Consider the following 15,207-nt stretch of genomic DNA (forward strand, 5'->3'; position numbering starts at 1 on the left):
TTAATTGTGAATGTTTCATGTTAACAGGTGGTGGCTTCCAAAGAGTGAGGACGCACCTTTATGGATCACTGCTTTATTATTTGCAGATTGCCCAGAGACCAGATGAACCAGACACTTTAGAAGCAGGTATGGTCCAACTGTGTTATGGAAAACAAACAAAAAATGTTATTAAACCCTGAACAGCATGGTTCCTGCATACAGTTGTCTTCTGGAAATAGGTAGATTATGTAGATAGAAATAATTTTACTCCAAGAGCCTCTGAAATTAGCTGCTTAACCTAAGTGATGCACATCTTCCTCTGCTGTGACCTGTCTAGCTATGTATGCATTCAAAATTCATTGTTCTGGATAAAGATACTAAATTTCTGACCTCCAATACTAAAGAAGGTATTTCATTTGTGTCCATTTAAAGCTATGCATGATGGCTACAAAATTGTCAAAGGACTGGAGATTACTTGTAACTAACTGTTCTCAAGTAGGTCCAACTGTAGAAATATATTTCCTCCACATCTGTATGTACACTCAAATCACAGGATCCTATTAAATAAAAACAACAACAACAACAAAAAAACCCCAAACCAACCAACCCCCCCCCCCCCCCCCCCCGAAAAACCAACCAACCAAACCTCCCACAAGATTACTTCATATTCTTCTGATCGTTTAGCTGAAGGGGAAAACAAACAAAATAGCATCCCTCCTACCCCCAAAACATAAGCCAGGCAGAGCTGCTGCTTAACCAAGAGAGCTTATGGTAGATACCGTGTTTTCTCTGTTAATGGCTTAAATATTTGATTCATCAGTGTTTCTAATGATTGCTTCATCTTGGAACTTGGACAAGGATTGAAAAACAAACTTGGGACTAGTACTGTGCATGCAGACTCTTGTATTACTTGGTCAGCATTTTAAGCTATAGTAGTAAAAAAACCACAGTCTATAAACTTGTTATGACCCCTTTGTAGTTTATTACTGGCTTTGGATTCAGCCCTTTCCCACTTCAAGTAACCTTGTTTACGTCCCTCAAATGATGCTTTTTGATCCCGGTGAAAATTCTTAGGCCTAACAGATACTCTGTTACATGTACTGAATCTTAGAATTACTTTAAGCATACTGTTTACAAGGGTGGTGGATGTATACAGGCACACACCTTTTTTTATTCTGGCTGGCCTGTGTGTGATATTCAGGAAAGAGTAGATTTGTAGGAAAACAGTTCAATTAAAATCCCCTGTCCATTGTTTGGGGTATTTCTGCTGCAAGGTGGAGAGAATGCCCTGGGGGATGTAGCCTCAGCTGTAGTGTAGCTAAGCTAATGCTAAGCTGCCCATCTTTGCATTTTTAATTTTTTGTTTTATTTGCTCTTTACAGCTAAAAGAACCATGTGGGAACGTCTGACAGCTCCTGAAGATGTGTTTAGTAAATTGCAACGGGAAAACATGGCAACTATTGAGAGTTATGGGGCAGCTCTCATGGAGGTGGTCTGTCGCGATGCTTGTGATGGTCATGAGATAGGACGGGTAAATCAGTCTATTCCTTTGCAATTGCTGTTCTGTTTGTTTTAAAGAACACCTTACTACTGTGAAGAGAGGGGAAATTTCAGGAGGTAGAACTAGAACATTTTTTTGTAGATAATTAATCTCTTTCATGTTTCTGTCCTCCAACTCATCCTTCAAGCTGTTGAAAGTAGAAGCATTCATCTGTATTTACTTTTTTTCTCGAAAAAGCTGTGTGTCCTATTGTTTAAGGGTAGCAAGCACTGCAGCAAAAGACTGTAGACATGAACTGCTGTGGCATTTATTTGTTAGTGTTTTTAAATTGTCAACTTACTGGTTTATTTTCTCACTTTAGGGAAGACCTGTGACTTCAGGAAGAAATATTTTTTTATATTAAGTAGACAGGAATGCAAACTAGTTTTAAATAGTAATAGTGCTTGTAGCAATGCTTCATTAAAATATTTTGGCGTAGTTATTGGTCAACAATATCTGTAATATTTTGTTAAAGAATAATAGGGGAAAAGTAACTGGCTCATACTATATTAAACCATAAAAAAATCTTAAAATGTTTTTAGCATAAAGGATTGCACTGTAACGCAGAAACACATTCTGTCTTAAAGAAGCTGCTAGAAGCAACTGCTTAGTGTTTCATATTTGTTAAAAATCTCATTGATCTCATAGATTTAACTATGTTTTCATTTTTATTTGTTTGTTTGCTTGCTTGCTTGTTTGTTCTTCCCTCATCCCAGATGCTGGCATTGGCTTTACTTGATCGCATTGTTTCAGTAGACAAGCAGCAGCAGTGGCTGTTGTATCTTTCCAATAGTGGCTACCTGAAGGTGCTTGTGGATAGCCTAGCAGATGATGATCTGACCCTTCAGAGCTTGCTCACACCTCAACCGCCCTTACTTAAAGCGCTATACACCTATGAGTCCAAAATGGTAATAGCACTTCAGAAATTATTTTGTGGTATGGTGGTTTGTTTTTTTCTTTTTTACCTGAACAAAAGTTGTTTGTCTGTACTTCACATTGATTGTACTCAGAGATATTTTAGTAAAATAGTACTCTTTGAAATCATGCTAAAATCCAAGAGAGAAAATAGTTGTCATAACCCTCATCATGCATCTTCAATACTGATTTTTCTCTTCTCTAGGCATTCCTCACTAGAGTTGCTAAAAGTCAGCAAGGGGCATTAGAGCTGTTGCGGTCTGGAGTGATTGTGAGGCTGGCACAGTGTCAAGTGTATGACATGCGACCTGAAACAGACCATCAGGGGTAAGTGTTGATTCCCTAGTTCATTTTGAAATTGTAATATAAGCTTGGAAGCAAATGATATCTTTTTATAGGCACAAGTCTTTTGAGTAATTATTTGTGGGTTTATTCTTTTTGTGTGTGGGTGCTTCTTTAACATCAGTTCAGTTCAAAACTACCTTTTGTTGAGAGAAAAATTGCAAATAAGTGGATGTTAAGTTGTACTTGCATGCTCAGTTACTTAGACTGTGTAAAAACTTACTTGTTTGATACCTTAGAAAGGAATGGTCTGTGTATTACTACTGTTAAATAATTTAATGCTTGAAACATGATGTTTGAAAAACAGCCTGCACTGTAAACTTACTTTGGGGGCTTTGCAGTTGGTGAACAAAAAGTGCAGAGTTTGTCCTTCCCCATAAAGTGCTAATGAGAGAGCAGTGAAGTAAATGTTATTTCAGAAATATTTTATGATGTGTTTAAAAATAAAAATCACAGTTATATACTGTGTTATATACTTGACAAGTTTCTTGATGTGTTGCCACACTGTTAGTCATTGTGAGATGACTGAGAGATCTCGGAGAAGGAAACTGCATAATTTGGGGAAATCACTTTGGTTGCTTTCAAACCTCGGTCCTTGCTTTAAATTTACAATTCTTAGTGACAAAGGGGGTTCAAACACTGTGGAAAAATTCCAGACTTAGACAAGTATTAAGTTTAAAAGTGCCAATGAAATGTATAAGACTGTAAAAGCCCTGTGGGTTTCTTGTAGAGGACTGTGTTTATCAGTTGCTTTAGTTTAAGCGCACCTCTTCCTAAAATACTGGAGAATATTTAGTTTTATGTATAAGTAAACAGATGTCATATTTCTTCCACAAAGTAATCTGATTTAATGTAGTATAGTACAAAGAAGTAATTTTCTCTGCTTAGAGAAAATGCCTGGCAGCAGCTTTCTAGGCAAATTGCAGCAGCTGTGTATCATAAATTTGTTGCTTTTCCAATATAAACTCAGTTCAAATACAGATCTGTTACTGAAATATGAATGTTTGCAACTTCATGAGGGTGACTGTAGGCTGAGTCTCTGCCTCACTAGTGGGCTTCACTTACCTTGCATTGTTTATCTTTTTTTCTTTTCTTTGTTTATTTTAAACTTCTTAAGAATGTATGGAATGAGAGATCCTCCTGTCTTCATTCCTGCTCCAGTGGAACGTTATCGCCAGATTCTTCTTCCAGCTCTTCAACTGTGTCAGGTGATCCTCACATCCAGCATGGCACAACACCTGCAAGCAGCAGGACAGGTAAGTTCCAAAAGATGCTAAAGTATCACTGCTACTGCTCATTCAAAGAAATTGTGTCTCTGAAAGTGTTTTTTAAAATCCTATCCTCACTGGTATGGGAGACCACTTTAAGATTCTCCAAAAGTAAAAAGTATTTCTTCCTTTCTGCTAAATTCTTAGTCGTTCATATTTTCCCTTTTCTTCTTGTGATATAGGTTTTGCAGTTTTTAATTTCCCATTCAGATACTATCCAGGCAATCCTGAGATGTCAAGATGTTAGTGTTGGATCTCTCCAGGAGCTGGCCTCTCTGACAGGAATAATCAGCAAGGCAGCTTTGCCTGGTAGGAACTGCAATTTTGAAGTCTCTTCGCCCCATCTGCATGAATCTCAGGCTTTGTTTTCTATAAAGAAATTGTAAGACATATAAGGGAATACCTACTCCAGTACAGAATTTTCTTAACGTGTATAGCTCTGGGGAAAATGAAAATATGTTAAGTAATTGTTCTTGAAGTACGTATGGTGGATTTGCAGTGGACAAAGTACCCATATCTATGCAATTGACTCCCCATTTTCTTTTCATTATGCTATCCATCAATAAGTACTTTTGTCTTTGATGTGACCTGCAAATGGTAGTGTTCAAAGTGCATGTGGTATCTTAAAATGAATTTTCATTCAGCAAATTCTATGACTGAGGAAATGAAGAGAGAAAATTGTCTGCATACCTATCTTTGTTAATGTCATCTCCATTTTATTTATTTCAACATTGCTCATGGGTGACTTATCTTCACAAAGGACTAATAATTACTGTGATGGGTATAGTGATTTCTTCTGTGTGCTAGAAGACTTGCTTACCATTTCATAATAGCCTATTTTAATTTAATGGCTTGCTTTGTTCAAGAGAGATGTCTGATTACAATAGAAAGGAGTGCAAAGCTGTAGGTTGAGCCCAAATGTTTCTTTGCTTACAGTACACTGAGCTTTGCACAACAGCTGCAATTTTCATGCTAACCTCCCTTCCTTCCCCCACAGTAAGTACAGTACCTAAGTTATTAAAATACAGACATCACTTAGAATAGTAAGCTACACTGTGGTATGCATCTCCTATTAGCTGTTTTCGTATCTAAATGTTTTCCTTAAACAATGTACAAACTGTAAGTTGTATTTCTTGCTGAAATTTTTCTGATCAATGCCAATATTTAAATGAATGTACTGCATAAATCCTTTTTTATTTTGAAAGGAAAAAAACCCAAACAACAACAGTTAATGCCTGTATCTTTTATCAGGAGTGCTGAGCGAGCTGGACATTGATGTTAGTGAAGGGGTGCAGATGGAGCTACAAGGACATATAGGCCGATTTCAGGTAATAAAGTTTTATATTTAACACTTGTCCTTTTAGAATTGTGTTTGTAGATGAGCTTCTTCCTGGTTTTGTACTTCGACTAGTAGCAGTATGAAAGGGATGTTTTCCACCATTGTGGTTTGGGGTTTTTTTTGGGGGGTGGGGTGGAGCTGGATTGTGTGTGTTAGTGTGGTTCGTGTGCTCTGTGTGTGTTTGGTGGTTTGGGGTTTTTTTGGGTGTTTGCTTTTTTCTTCTTTTTATTCCCCCAACCAAATAGGGAGGAAAAAAAAAAAACCAAACCATTTGGCAACATCAGTTCTGCGTCAGGAACTTTGTTTCCCTCCCTGGCTAACGATTCACCTTAGGTGGAGGAGATGAATTTGTGCATGTGAAGCAATGCAGAAATACTCTGTTGCCACTTTTGCTGCAAGCATGTCCCCAGCTCAGTAACTTGGAATATCAGACATGTTAGTGTTTTATTCACTTCCTTCCCTTTTAAAAATAACCCGGACTTGGAAACCAGAATGAAAGCCAAGATAACGGCTTGCTCGAAAGCTGTCGTTGCAGACCTCTTTATAGCTCAGCATTCAGCATCCAGCAATGTTTTTGAAGCTTTGTGGATCCATGTGAGCAAGGGCTTTCATAAAGAAATATTTAGCAGAAAGCCATCTGTAGAAAGGTCTGGCCTATCAAATTCTTCTGGTTGAAAGAGAAAGACTTATTCTCTGAATACTTTGATAGTAGCTATCAGGCTGACAGGCTGAAGCAAAGTAGTGAGCTGTAACTGTTTGCTATAATGCTGGGATACTTGGTTTTCTGCTGAATCATGTCAGCAAGAAATTCCCATGGGAAAGCAGAAAGTTGGGGTTTTTTAAATTATAAGGAATTTTAATTAGTTAATTTGAAAACTGAGCTGTTCTGAGCAGAACTGAGTGAATCATAGGATAGAATCACAGCTTAGAATTATAGAATCAGTCATCTGTTATTGTAGCTTTTCTCTCTAGTTTGTCCTGTTATTTTTATCCAGTTATAATAAAAGGATTTAAGTGTTCTATCCTTCCCCCACAGTAATTACCAATAAATCTTTCATATCTATTTATATTTTTTTTGCTGTTCCACGCAAAATTGACTTGCAGTCTGAGGCACTTTGGCGATCTTAACATGCCACATGTAAACTAGACACAAATTTATTGATTGCTACTTCTTTTTATGAAACTATTGAGTTGGTTTTTGCACTCTTATTTCTCTGGTGTTTATTATCTATATATCCAGATTTTGACGGTTTATCTATATAGGTAAAGGTGTTGAAAGTGGGAATGGGTAAATTTAAACTGTCATTGATGCTAGTCAGTCTGCAAGAGACGTAAGTTGTGCACGTTTGAATTGCATTTGTTTCTCAAGGAACTGTTTTAGGATGCCATTAATTTTTAAATTAATTAAAGGTGAGTTAAAACATTATGTTTTAAACAATTAATATAATAAAATATAATTTACAAAAAGTTTTATCTGCATTGCTCTTTTGCTATTGTGTTTTAAGAGATAACGTATCACTTAAGTGAAAAGAATCATGCACTTCATTTGTTGAGATACTAATTAAAATGTTAATTTCTTATGGCAGCGCCAGTGCTTAGGACTTCTAAGTCGGTTTGGTGGTTCAGAAAGACTGCGTCAGTTTAAACTGCAAGATGATAACTCACAGGGGGACAGAGTGAACAAGAGGGATGAAATTGAGTTGGCCATGCAACAGGTAAGGACACAAGAATCTGCTAGAACCTTCAGTCTCAAATTGTGACATTTTACCTGCTGTGCAAATGTGTTTAGTTGTCATGCTTTCATACCATAGTTGTAATGCTCTACACTGTTTTTAGTCTGATACAGGATCCCACATTTTATTTCTGTTTAAAGTAAACCTTGAAAATTTGGTTACTTAAATTTGCGTTAGCAGCCATTACTGTTTTGGGTACAAATTCTGTGAACTTTGAAACCTTAAACTGAGAAATTTTCAAAAGAAAGGCTGAGTACAGAGGGCAATAGCTAACAGTAAGTTAAAGCCAAAGAGGACTTAAAATTGACCAGAAATTTTAACTAGCAGGTTGGAAAAGAGGGAAGGTTGCAAGTTCTAGACTTGAAATAGAAGAGAGGCTATAACTGATCAGAAGAATGAATTATTACATTTTGGTGAGGAGAGAGGAAACTAAACACATTGTTTATTGACATTTATCCTTTTAAAATTCAATGCTCTGAAGCCTGTAGATAGCATAACTGACATGCTGTGATTTTCTTTTGGCAGATCTGTGCAAATGTGATGGAATACTGTGAGTCACTTATGTTGCAAAGCGCCCCCAGTTTTCAGCACACTGTTTGTCTGTTTACTCCTAGCCTGTCAGAATCAACCAACCGAGATGGGCCTCGTCAGGGTGAGATTTTTGGCTTGCTGTTTTGTGAGACTGAATGGTGTGACTTTGGGCTAGTAGAAGATAATGAACCAGAGGCTGTAGTATCACATACACTTTAAGTCACTTTGTGCCAGTACTGTGGCTGCCTATTTTCTAATTCTGGAACTTTCCATGGCACCCTCTGACACACATATCGATTAAAAAAAAGTGTATGTAAATAAACAGCACAAGACATGAGAAAATGAGCATTTCTTTTTTTCAGCATCTGTGCTGGATTACATTAGGTGAAACTAGCACCTAATTCGTGACATGTAAGATGTGTTTTGATGCTGAGCGAAACTATTCATTATGCCACATGGCAAGAGCTTACAGTGTGCTATTATGCAGCTGAATGGTTAAAATCTTTAAATAGTAAGTCTTCTGGCCTAGTTACATTTCACATGTTACACTCAGTACTGTGCTATGCTGACTGCCTTCTATTACTGCAGCCACAGAACTTTTTGCCTAGTGTCTCATTGGTATTACTTCTGACACAGAAGTATAAAAGATAAACTTTCACATCTTTCACTGCTTTATTGACAGACAGCATACAGTATTGGTTTCTCGTTCTTTTTTACTTTTATTTTTTAATTTTGAATTGTTCGTCATCTTTTCTAGATACACAAGCACCAGTGGTCCCATACTGGCACTTGCCTGGCTTGGGCATTATTGTCTACCTGCTGAAACAAAGCACTAGTGATTTCTTCAGTTACTATGATAGCCATCGTCAGAGCGTTAACAAGTTGCAAAATGTAGAGCAACTCCCACCAGATGAAATAAAAGAGGTAATAGTTCTTCTGACTCTAGCCCTTGTATTGTTTGTAACTTAGACACAGCTGTAACAGAGACTCAAAGCATCTTAGATAAGTAAATAGTTCTAGTTCTTGTGCGTATTCCTTTCTACTGTTGATGAAGGAAGGTCCATGGAATAACTTAAGGGAAAATATTTGGCTTAGCTTTTACAAAGTTGTGATTTTTGTTATAGTTGCTTTGGGTTACATTTAATTTCTCTACTTTTGGTCAGCAAGGTTATGCAAATTTAAAACAGCGCAGTTTTGAAGAAACAGTAGCTAACAAGGAAGTTCTATATATTGATAAGTAATTTTGTTTGCTTATTTCTTTTGATGTTCTGTGATTTGTTACAGTCTTCTTGTTTTTCCTCTTCTTACCACAGCTGTGTCAGTCAGTTATGCCAGCTGGGGTTGACAAAATCTCCACTTCCCAAAAATATGTTTTGGCAAGGCGACGCCTGGTGAAGCTAATAAACAACCGAGCCAAGCTGCTTTCTCTCTGTTCTTGTATCCTTCTAAAATTGAAATGACCCTCAAGGTGATGCTCCAGAAAAGCAGAGAAATAGGAACAGGTTCTTTTAACCTATATTTCTGACCACTTCAAACAACGTATTTTGCAAAAAGGAAATTTGAAATTCTGAAAATTAAATTAATAAGAGTGTATTGTTCTGCTGTTGTCAGAATGTAAATGTTTCCAGGTTAGTAATTTATGTCATGGAGAACCCTGCTAGGACATTCTGCAACATTATAACAGAGGAGTTAGTACAGCCCAGCTCTTCAGTTCAGTATCCAGACCCACTGAACATTCACATATGTGTAAGTGTGGTGGAAGAAATATTTTGAAAAATAATTTTGAGGTGCCTGTCGGAGCAACTGGGAGTTGCCAGTCTTACAGGTTATCTTGCATAAACCTAATGTCATAAACATCAGTAATTCTATGGAAGTACCTAGTCATGTGCAAAATAATTGTCTGCAGCTGATTCCTTTGAAACCTGCTTTGGGAAAGATGTGCTCTTGCAGCCTTGCCTGTTGTGAGTAGCAGCCATTTGAAGTAACCAAGCCAGCACCATGCTCAGGCAGGTAGGGAGGGTGCAAGTGATTGATCCATTACCACGCCATAGCAGCGGGGGTGAGAAGCTTCTGCTGCAGGTGACAGATGTTAACATCTTTAGCTGCTCCCAAGCTTGTAAATAAGCTCATATGGTAAATGTACAACCTCAAAACAATAAAATTAGACTCCTTCACTTAGATATGTCTGCAGATATTATAGAAACATGTCTCTTCATTCTTTGGCGTCATCTGGAACACTATCTACTGCATTGCACACCCACTGACTCTCAAGACCCACTGATGTCCTCCAGGATGTCCTTTCAGAAAGGAAGACTGCAAGGTAAAATTTCTCAAATGTCAAACTACATTTTAGTAACTTCTTATAGTTAACTTTAAAACTGTAGATTACAAAGTAGATTCTTAAAATCTACTTCAAAAAGTAGATTCACTACTATTAATCTTACATCATTCATATTTAATAAAAGAGATTTCATTTGGATTTGGCATATCTTTGGATTTTCTGCTGGACAACTGGCAATACAAATATGGTTGAGTCACAGATCTTGGGTTTTCTCTATTACACACAACCTGCAAAGGAATGTAAAATTAACTATTTTTCATTTCTGTTGTTCAAACCAAGTTCAAATAATCAGATCAGTGATTCAGAACAATTTACAGGAAATATAATCTAAAATGAAGTTAAGAACTAAAATCAAGATTGACGGCTTTAAAATTATTTTTAGACTTGTAGGCACCATTGATTCACCAGAAGATTTGAAGTTTGTAGGATTCTGTATTTTTGAAAAAATTAGGAATGGAAGGAAATCAGGGAGAAAGTGATCTGGGGAGGAGCTTTATGCTTAAGGTGCCGTCTTGTGTGATCAAAATTATTTATGGCCTTAACTTGTACTCTCTAAATCATTTAAATAAAAAACCTATCATTTTCTTACGCGCAAGTTTACCAACCAATTTGAAACACTGTGTTTTAATCTTGTTTTATAACTTAATGTGGAGAAGAGGGTGGAGAGCAGCAGCCGACATAATTTTAATGTCTCATTTTCTACCACTAGATTCCTTTGGTTCAGAGCCTAGCTTGGATTTCAGTAGCGGACTGAATCGAGTGAGCCAGCATGATATCGAACAGGTGAGATGTGATGGTCAACTTGAGAAGTACAGAATATACTTCATTACCCTACAGCCATCTAAGCAGAGCCATCTGACTGTAGGTTTCCCACGTCTGAACAACGTGTAGCAACAGGGTGTAACTTAGTTTAGGATTAATGAAACACTGCAGATGTTTCATTAATCCTTTCTTTTTTTGTTTTTTTGAAAGTATTATGAAGCAGGTAGCAGTTGTGCTGCTGCGCATGTGATTTCAAGTCTTAATATATTAAGTTAAATGAAAAATCAGCTAGATTTACTAAAAGTCTGTATATACAAACCAGTCAAACACTATGTATTTTTTAACAACAGCTTTCTGAAAACATCAGTTATCCTTGAAAGCCTTGCAGCATGAGGGCAGAAGTCCCAATTTTCTGTGATCTTGCAGCTGTTCACTACAGGTCAGCTACAGCTAGGCTGTAGAGAAATGAGATCGAAAAGGCCAACAGAAACTGAGGAGACTATAAAATGTGAATGCTAGTGAAGAAGTGATTTCTGCTTACACAGCGATTTCATAGTTTATAGAATCATAGAACAGTTTGGGTTGGAAGGGACCTTCAAAGGTCATCTAGTCCAACCCTCCTGCAATGAGCAGGGACATCTTCAACTAGATCAGGTTGCTCAGAACCACATCAAGCCCGGCCTTGAATGTTTCCAGGGATGACGCAATTGCCACCTCTCTGGGCAACCTGTACCAGGATTTTACTGCCCTCATTATAAGGAATTTTTTGCTCACATTCAGCCTGAATCTCCCCTCTTCTAGTTTACAACCGTCACCCCTTGTCTTACTGCTTGACCCCAGGAACTATCACAGTAATTATTGCAACAGAAAGCCTGATTGGTAAATGTTAATAAAACAAAGCATGCACACAGTAGATATGAAGGATTAAAGCTGACAGCCTTGAGCTTCGAAGTTTATGTTTTATTTCAAGCAATTGTGTAATAGTCCTGTTCCAACACCTATTTTGTCTATGCAAGTCTGAGTTACGTGTTTCAGATTTTTACAGTAAAATACAAACTGCACAACAGACTGCCCAAAAGCTTAATACGAAAAAGTCGGTTTGATGCATGTGTTTTTTCTGGAGGAAAAAAAAAAAAGAGAATAACACATGTACATATACAGATGAGAATCTTATCAAGAAGCTACTGCAAAAACTTTTATTCTGAGGTTTACACACAAAGCATAGTATAGATCAGCTTCTCTCAAACTGAGCTCAAAATAGGCTGCAACCACACAGTCATTCTCTGTTTTACTACTTTGGTATTGCACAATTGGATTCTTTGGAGATCCCACTACAGAAACAGAATCATATGTGCAAATTAAACACAAAGAGTTTCATTGTTCATTTAAGGGAAAAAAGTTTTAAAAATCTAAAACTTAGAGCTGACTATGCACTTGTGTGTATGAATGTTTGAAACAACCCAGATAAAATTCTGGCATCAGTAATGGCCACATCCATTGTATTCTCTCTGATCTTCTTGAAACTAGACTCTAGGTGACATATTTATATAATTCAGAACTAGTTCTAGTAACTTAGTTCCACATAAACACATACAGCTGAAAACCCACCATTAAAAATTTGCCAGAAATTGATAGAGCTAAAGCAATAATCAGAATGAAAAGACCTAATAAAAAGCCAACAAGGTAGGAAGATTTTAGCATGTTCCATTTATTAGATGTCAATTCAGTATTTGCAGCATAACAATCTTTACTTGCAAGTCAAGCAAAATGCAGAGGAGATGAGGGATACTCTTAGAATTAGTTATTTCAAATGTGAGTATGTGCCACCTTGGCTGTGCTTTTTTTTATTAATGATATTGACAAGAAAAACTGTTCCTAGCTGTGTAACTTCAGAGGCAGTTTTCTGGACTTTCATTTTAGTGACAGTTTATCACAGTATCACAGTATGTTAGAGATTGGAAGGGACCTCAAAAGATCATCTAGTCCAATCCCCCTGCCGGAGCAGGAATGATTTATGATCCTGGCCAGTTCAAAAGATGCAGTTTGTGTAAATTCAATGCAGAGGTGACAAAACCCAATAATTTTTATTAATAAACCCCACTGACATTTCTGTTGCTGTTTGCACAGGTTTTTGAGAACATCTTTTTCCTGCACAATCTCAAGTAGCTTTATAAGATCTAGAATTACAAGAACAGTTGTATGTGTGTTTAGTGATAAGGCACCAGTCTTGTTTGTTCAAAAGTAAAAGACACAGTAATATCTTGTTAAAATACTTCAGAATGTAATTATTTTTTGACTGTTTGCATACATATTAATGAATAAATGTTGTCTATGCACATTGGACTCTTAACTCCTAAGCAGTCCTTAAAGGACTAGGAAAATTTCAGTTGGAAGAAGCGTTTGTATGACTAACTGAAGAAGCTAAATTACATAAGACCGTTTGATTGGTAAAACAGGAGTTTAATCCCTAAAATCTAGTGAGGTTGTAAGGTGGTAATATTTGGATCATCTGTAAAAGTTCTGAGTCACCCAGAAACCCCCATAGAAAGACCATCTATAATATAGAGAGAAAAAATGCAAGGGAAGCATGTATGCAGTATTCATTAGGGGAGTCAGAAAAAACTTGAGAAGTGGTTTAGAGAATCAGTCATAGTGAAAGGGATGACAGATATTCTGACATTCTGCAAGGAGAAGGTTTTGTATTAATGACTGCAATAAATCTCTGTTTCTCAGCTTCAGATTGAAACTGCAAACAGCTTTGGTGAATCTCTGCAGAAGAAGCTTCTGGACATAGAAGGGTTATATTCTAAGGTTCGGTCACGGTACACCTTTATTCAAGCTCTTGTTAGACGTATCCGTGGTCTCCTAAGGATATCAAGGACCTAAGAGACTGAAACATGTCGTTTGCCCCCCTGAAGCAAGCAAAAATGTGCACAGCCAGGCCTTCTGGATCATCAGATTTTATAGATCATACATTTTCTAATTAATGTCAAAAATATTTTGTTATTTTTTTTTTTTCTTACCCCTATAGATAGGTTTTTTGTGTATTCTTTCCTACTGCTCCCAAATTGTCAGGAAAAATAAAGGATTGTTTTGTTAAAAACTTATGATTAATGTAAGATTTCAAGCAAGAAAGAATTCTAATGGAGGACATAAACGAAACAAAAGAAGTTCTGCAGCTGTGATAATACTGCATTTATGGATGCTCTCAGAGAGAAGGGGGAGTAAAGTTTTCTGTGCTGTTCTTGCTGGTACAGGAGTATAAAAACAGAATAAAATGCATGAGGAGGAAGCCAACATGCTTGAGTGGTAAATTGGTTCTGTAGTTACAGATTGTTCTCCTAAGAGATACTTGTATCAACTTGTCTCTTATGCAAGAGAAAAAAAAATAGCATAACAACTCATCATTAACATGAGCTGTGTTGGGTTTCTCTTATTACAGTCTGATCTTAAAGGCCAATTCTCCATGTGTGCACTGCAAATTCTGTCTCCTCTGTGTTTTCATTACTTAGTATTTCACATTTTTTGCAATTTTATATTTGTTCATCGAATCACAGAATGGTTTGGTTGGAAAGGATCTTAAATGTCATCTGGTTCTAAGTCCCTGCCATGGGGGCCCTCCACCGCTCACTCCACCAGGTTGCTCAAAGCCCCGTCCAACCTGGCCCTGAACACTGCCAGGGATGGGGCAGCCACAGCTTCTCTGGGCAACATGTGCCAGTGTCTCACAGTAAGGAACGTCTTCCTGATGTCTAATCTGAATCTACCCTCTTTCAGTTTAAATCCATTCCTCGGAGTCCTGTCACTACATGCCCTTGTAACAGGTCCCTCTCCAGATTTCCTGTAGGCCGCCTTCAGGGGCTGTAAGCCTGCGCTAAGATCTCCCGGGAGACTTCCTCAGGCTGAATAACCCCAACTCAGCTGCACAAACTAATGACATCATCTCTTACGCAGGGATGATGACAGCCCTCCTATCAGGTGCTGGTTATTACCTATTCCATAGGCGCAGCTGGGCGTTAATGGTTTACTTGGTTGCACGTCGATGCTCAACAGGGTTTTTTCTCGTTTCTCCACCATTTCTGTGAAAAACAGTAACGAACCCCCCCAGCCCCTCAATGGTATCTCCCCCTCAACATGCGGGTATAACCTCCGGCAGCCCGGCGTTCCCTCAGCAGCAGTACATACCGTTGGCAGCGGGGGAGGATGTGTGTACCTGTGTGTGGATATGTTCGCTCGTCTTACAGCGGGCTGGGACGAAAGGAGGGAACACCCCCACCAGCCGCATTGGGTCGATCAGGAAGTGCTGCCCCCCCCTCCCCCGGCACGCGCGTGGCCGGGCCCCGCCCCTCAACCAGCACCCCGCTTCCGCTGGCTCCGCAGATTCGCCACGTTTCACCCCCGCACCGGTTCTTTATTTATAAACTGTTTTCTCTGCTTCTATTTCCCTGCTCGTGTAC

General features: G+C 38.0%; 1 protein-coding gene and 1 long non-coding RNA gene across 2 annotated transcripts in view; one reads left to right on the forward strand and one right to left on the reverse strand.

Moving 5' to 3' along the window:
• The window catches only part of NUP205 (nucleoporin 205), a 50,563-nt gene extending 36,511 nt beyond the window's left edge, over positions 1 to 14,052 (forward strand). The window contains exons 30-43 of the mRNA XM_080629752.1: positions 28 to 126; positions 1,362 to 1,510; positions 2,236 to 2,427; positions 2,640 to 2,761; positions 3,894 to 4,032; positions 4,227 to 4,353; positions 5,296 to 5,372; positions 6,970 to 7,098; positions 7,642 to 7,768; positions 8,405 to 8,571; positions 8,961 to 9,084; positions 9,839 to 9,967; positions 10,698 to 10,771; positions 13,484 to 14,052. Of these exons, the coding sequence (XP_080485878.1) occupies positions 28 to 126; positions 1,362 to 1,510; positions 2,236 to 2,427; positions 2,640 to 2,761; positions 3,894 to 4,032; positions 4,227 to 4,353; positions 5,296 to 5,372; positions 6,970 to 7,098; positions 7,642 to 7,768; positions 8,405 to 8,571; positions 8,961 to 9,084; positions 9,839 to 9,967; positions 10,698 to 10,771; positions 13,484 to 13,636 (1,808 nt within the window). The 3' untranslated portion in view covers positions 13,637 to 14,052. The remainder of the gene's footprint in view (positions 1 to 27; positions 127 to 1,361; positions 1,511 to 2,235; positions 2,428 to 2,639; positions 2,762 to 3,893; positions 4,033 to 4,226; positions 4,354 to 5,295; positions 5,373 to 6,969; positions 7,099 to 7,641; positions 7,769 to 8,404; positions 8,572 to 8,960; positions 9,085 to 9,838; positions 9,968 to 10,697; positions 10,772 to 13,483) is intronic.
• LOC308227287 lies at positions 19 to 15,041 on the reverse strand. Its single transcript, XR_013958032.1, has 3 exons — positions 14,936 to 15,041; positions 3,842 to 4,014; positions 19 to 137 (listed from the first exon to the last, which is right to left on the reverse strand). It is a non-coding gene; the product is annotated as an uncharacterized lncRNA (long non-coding RNA).
• Between the last annotated feature and the right edge of the window lie 166 nt (positions 15,042 to 15,207).

The sequence above is a fragment of the Psittacula echo genome (genome assembly GCF_963264785.1).
Source record: "Psittacula echo genome assembly, chromosome: 1".
Classification (NCBI taxonomy): domain Eukaryota; kingdom Metazoa; phylum Chordata; class Aves; order Psittaciformes; family Psittacidae; genus Psittacula; species Psittacula echo.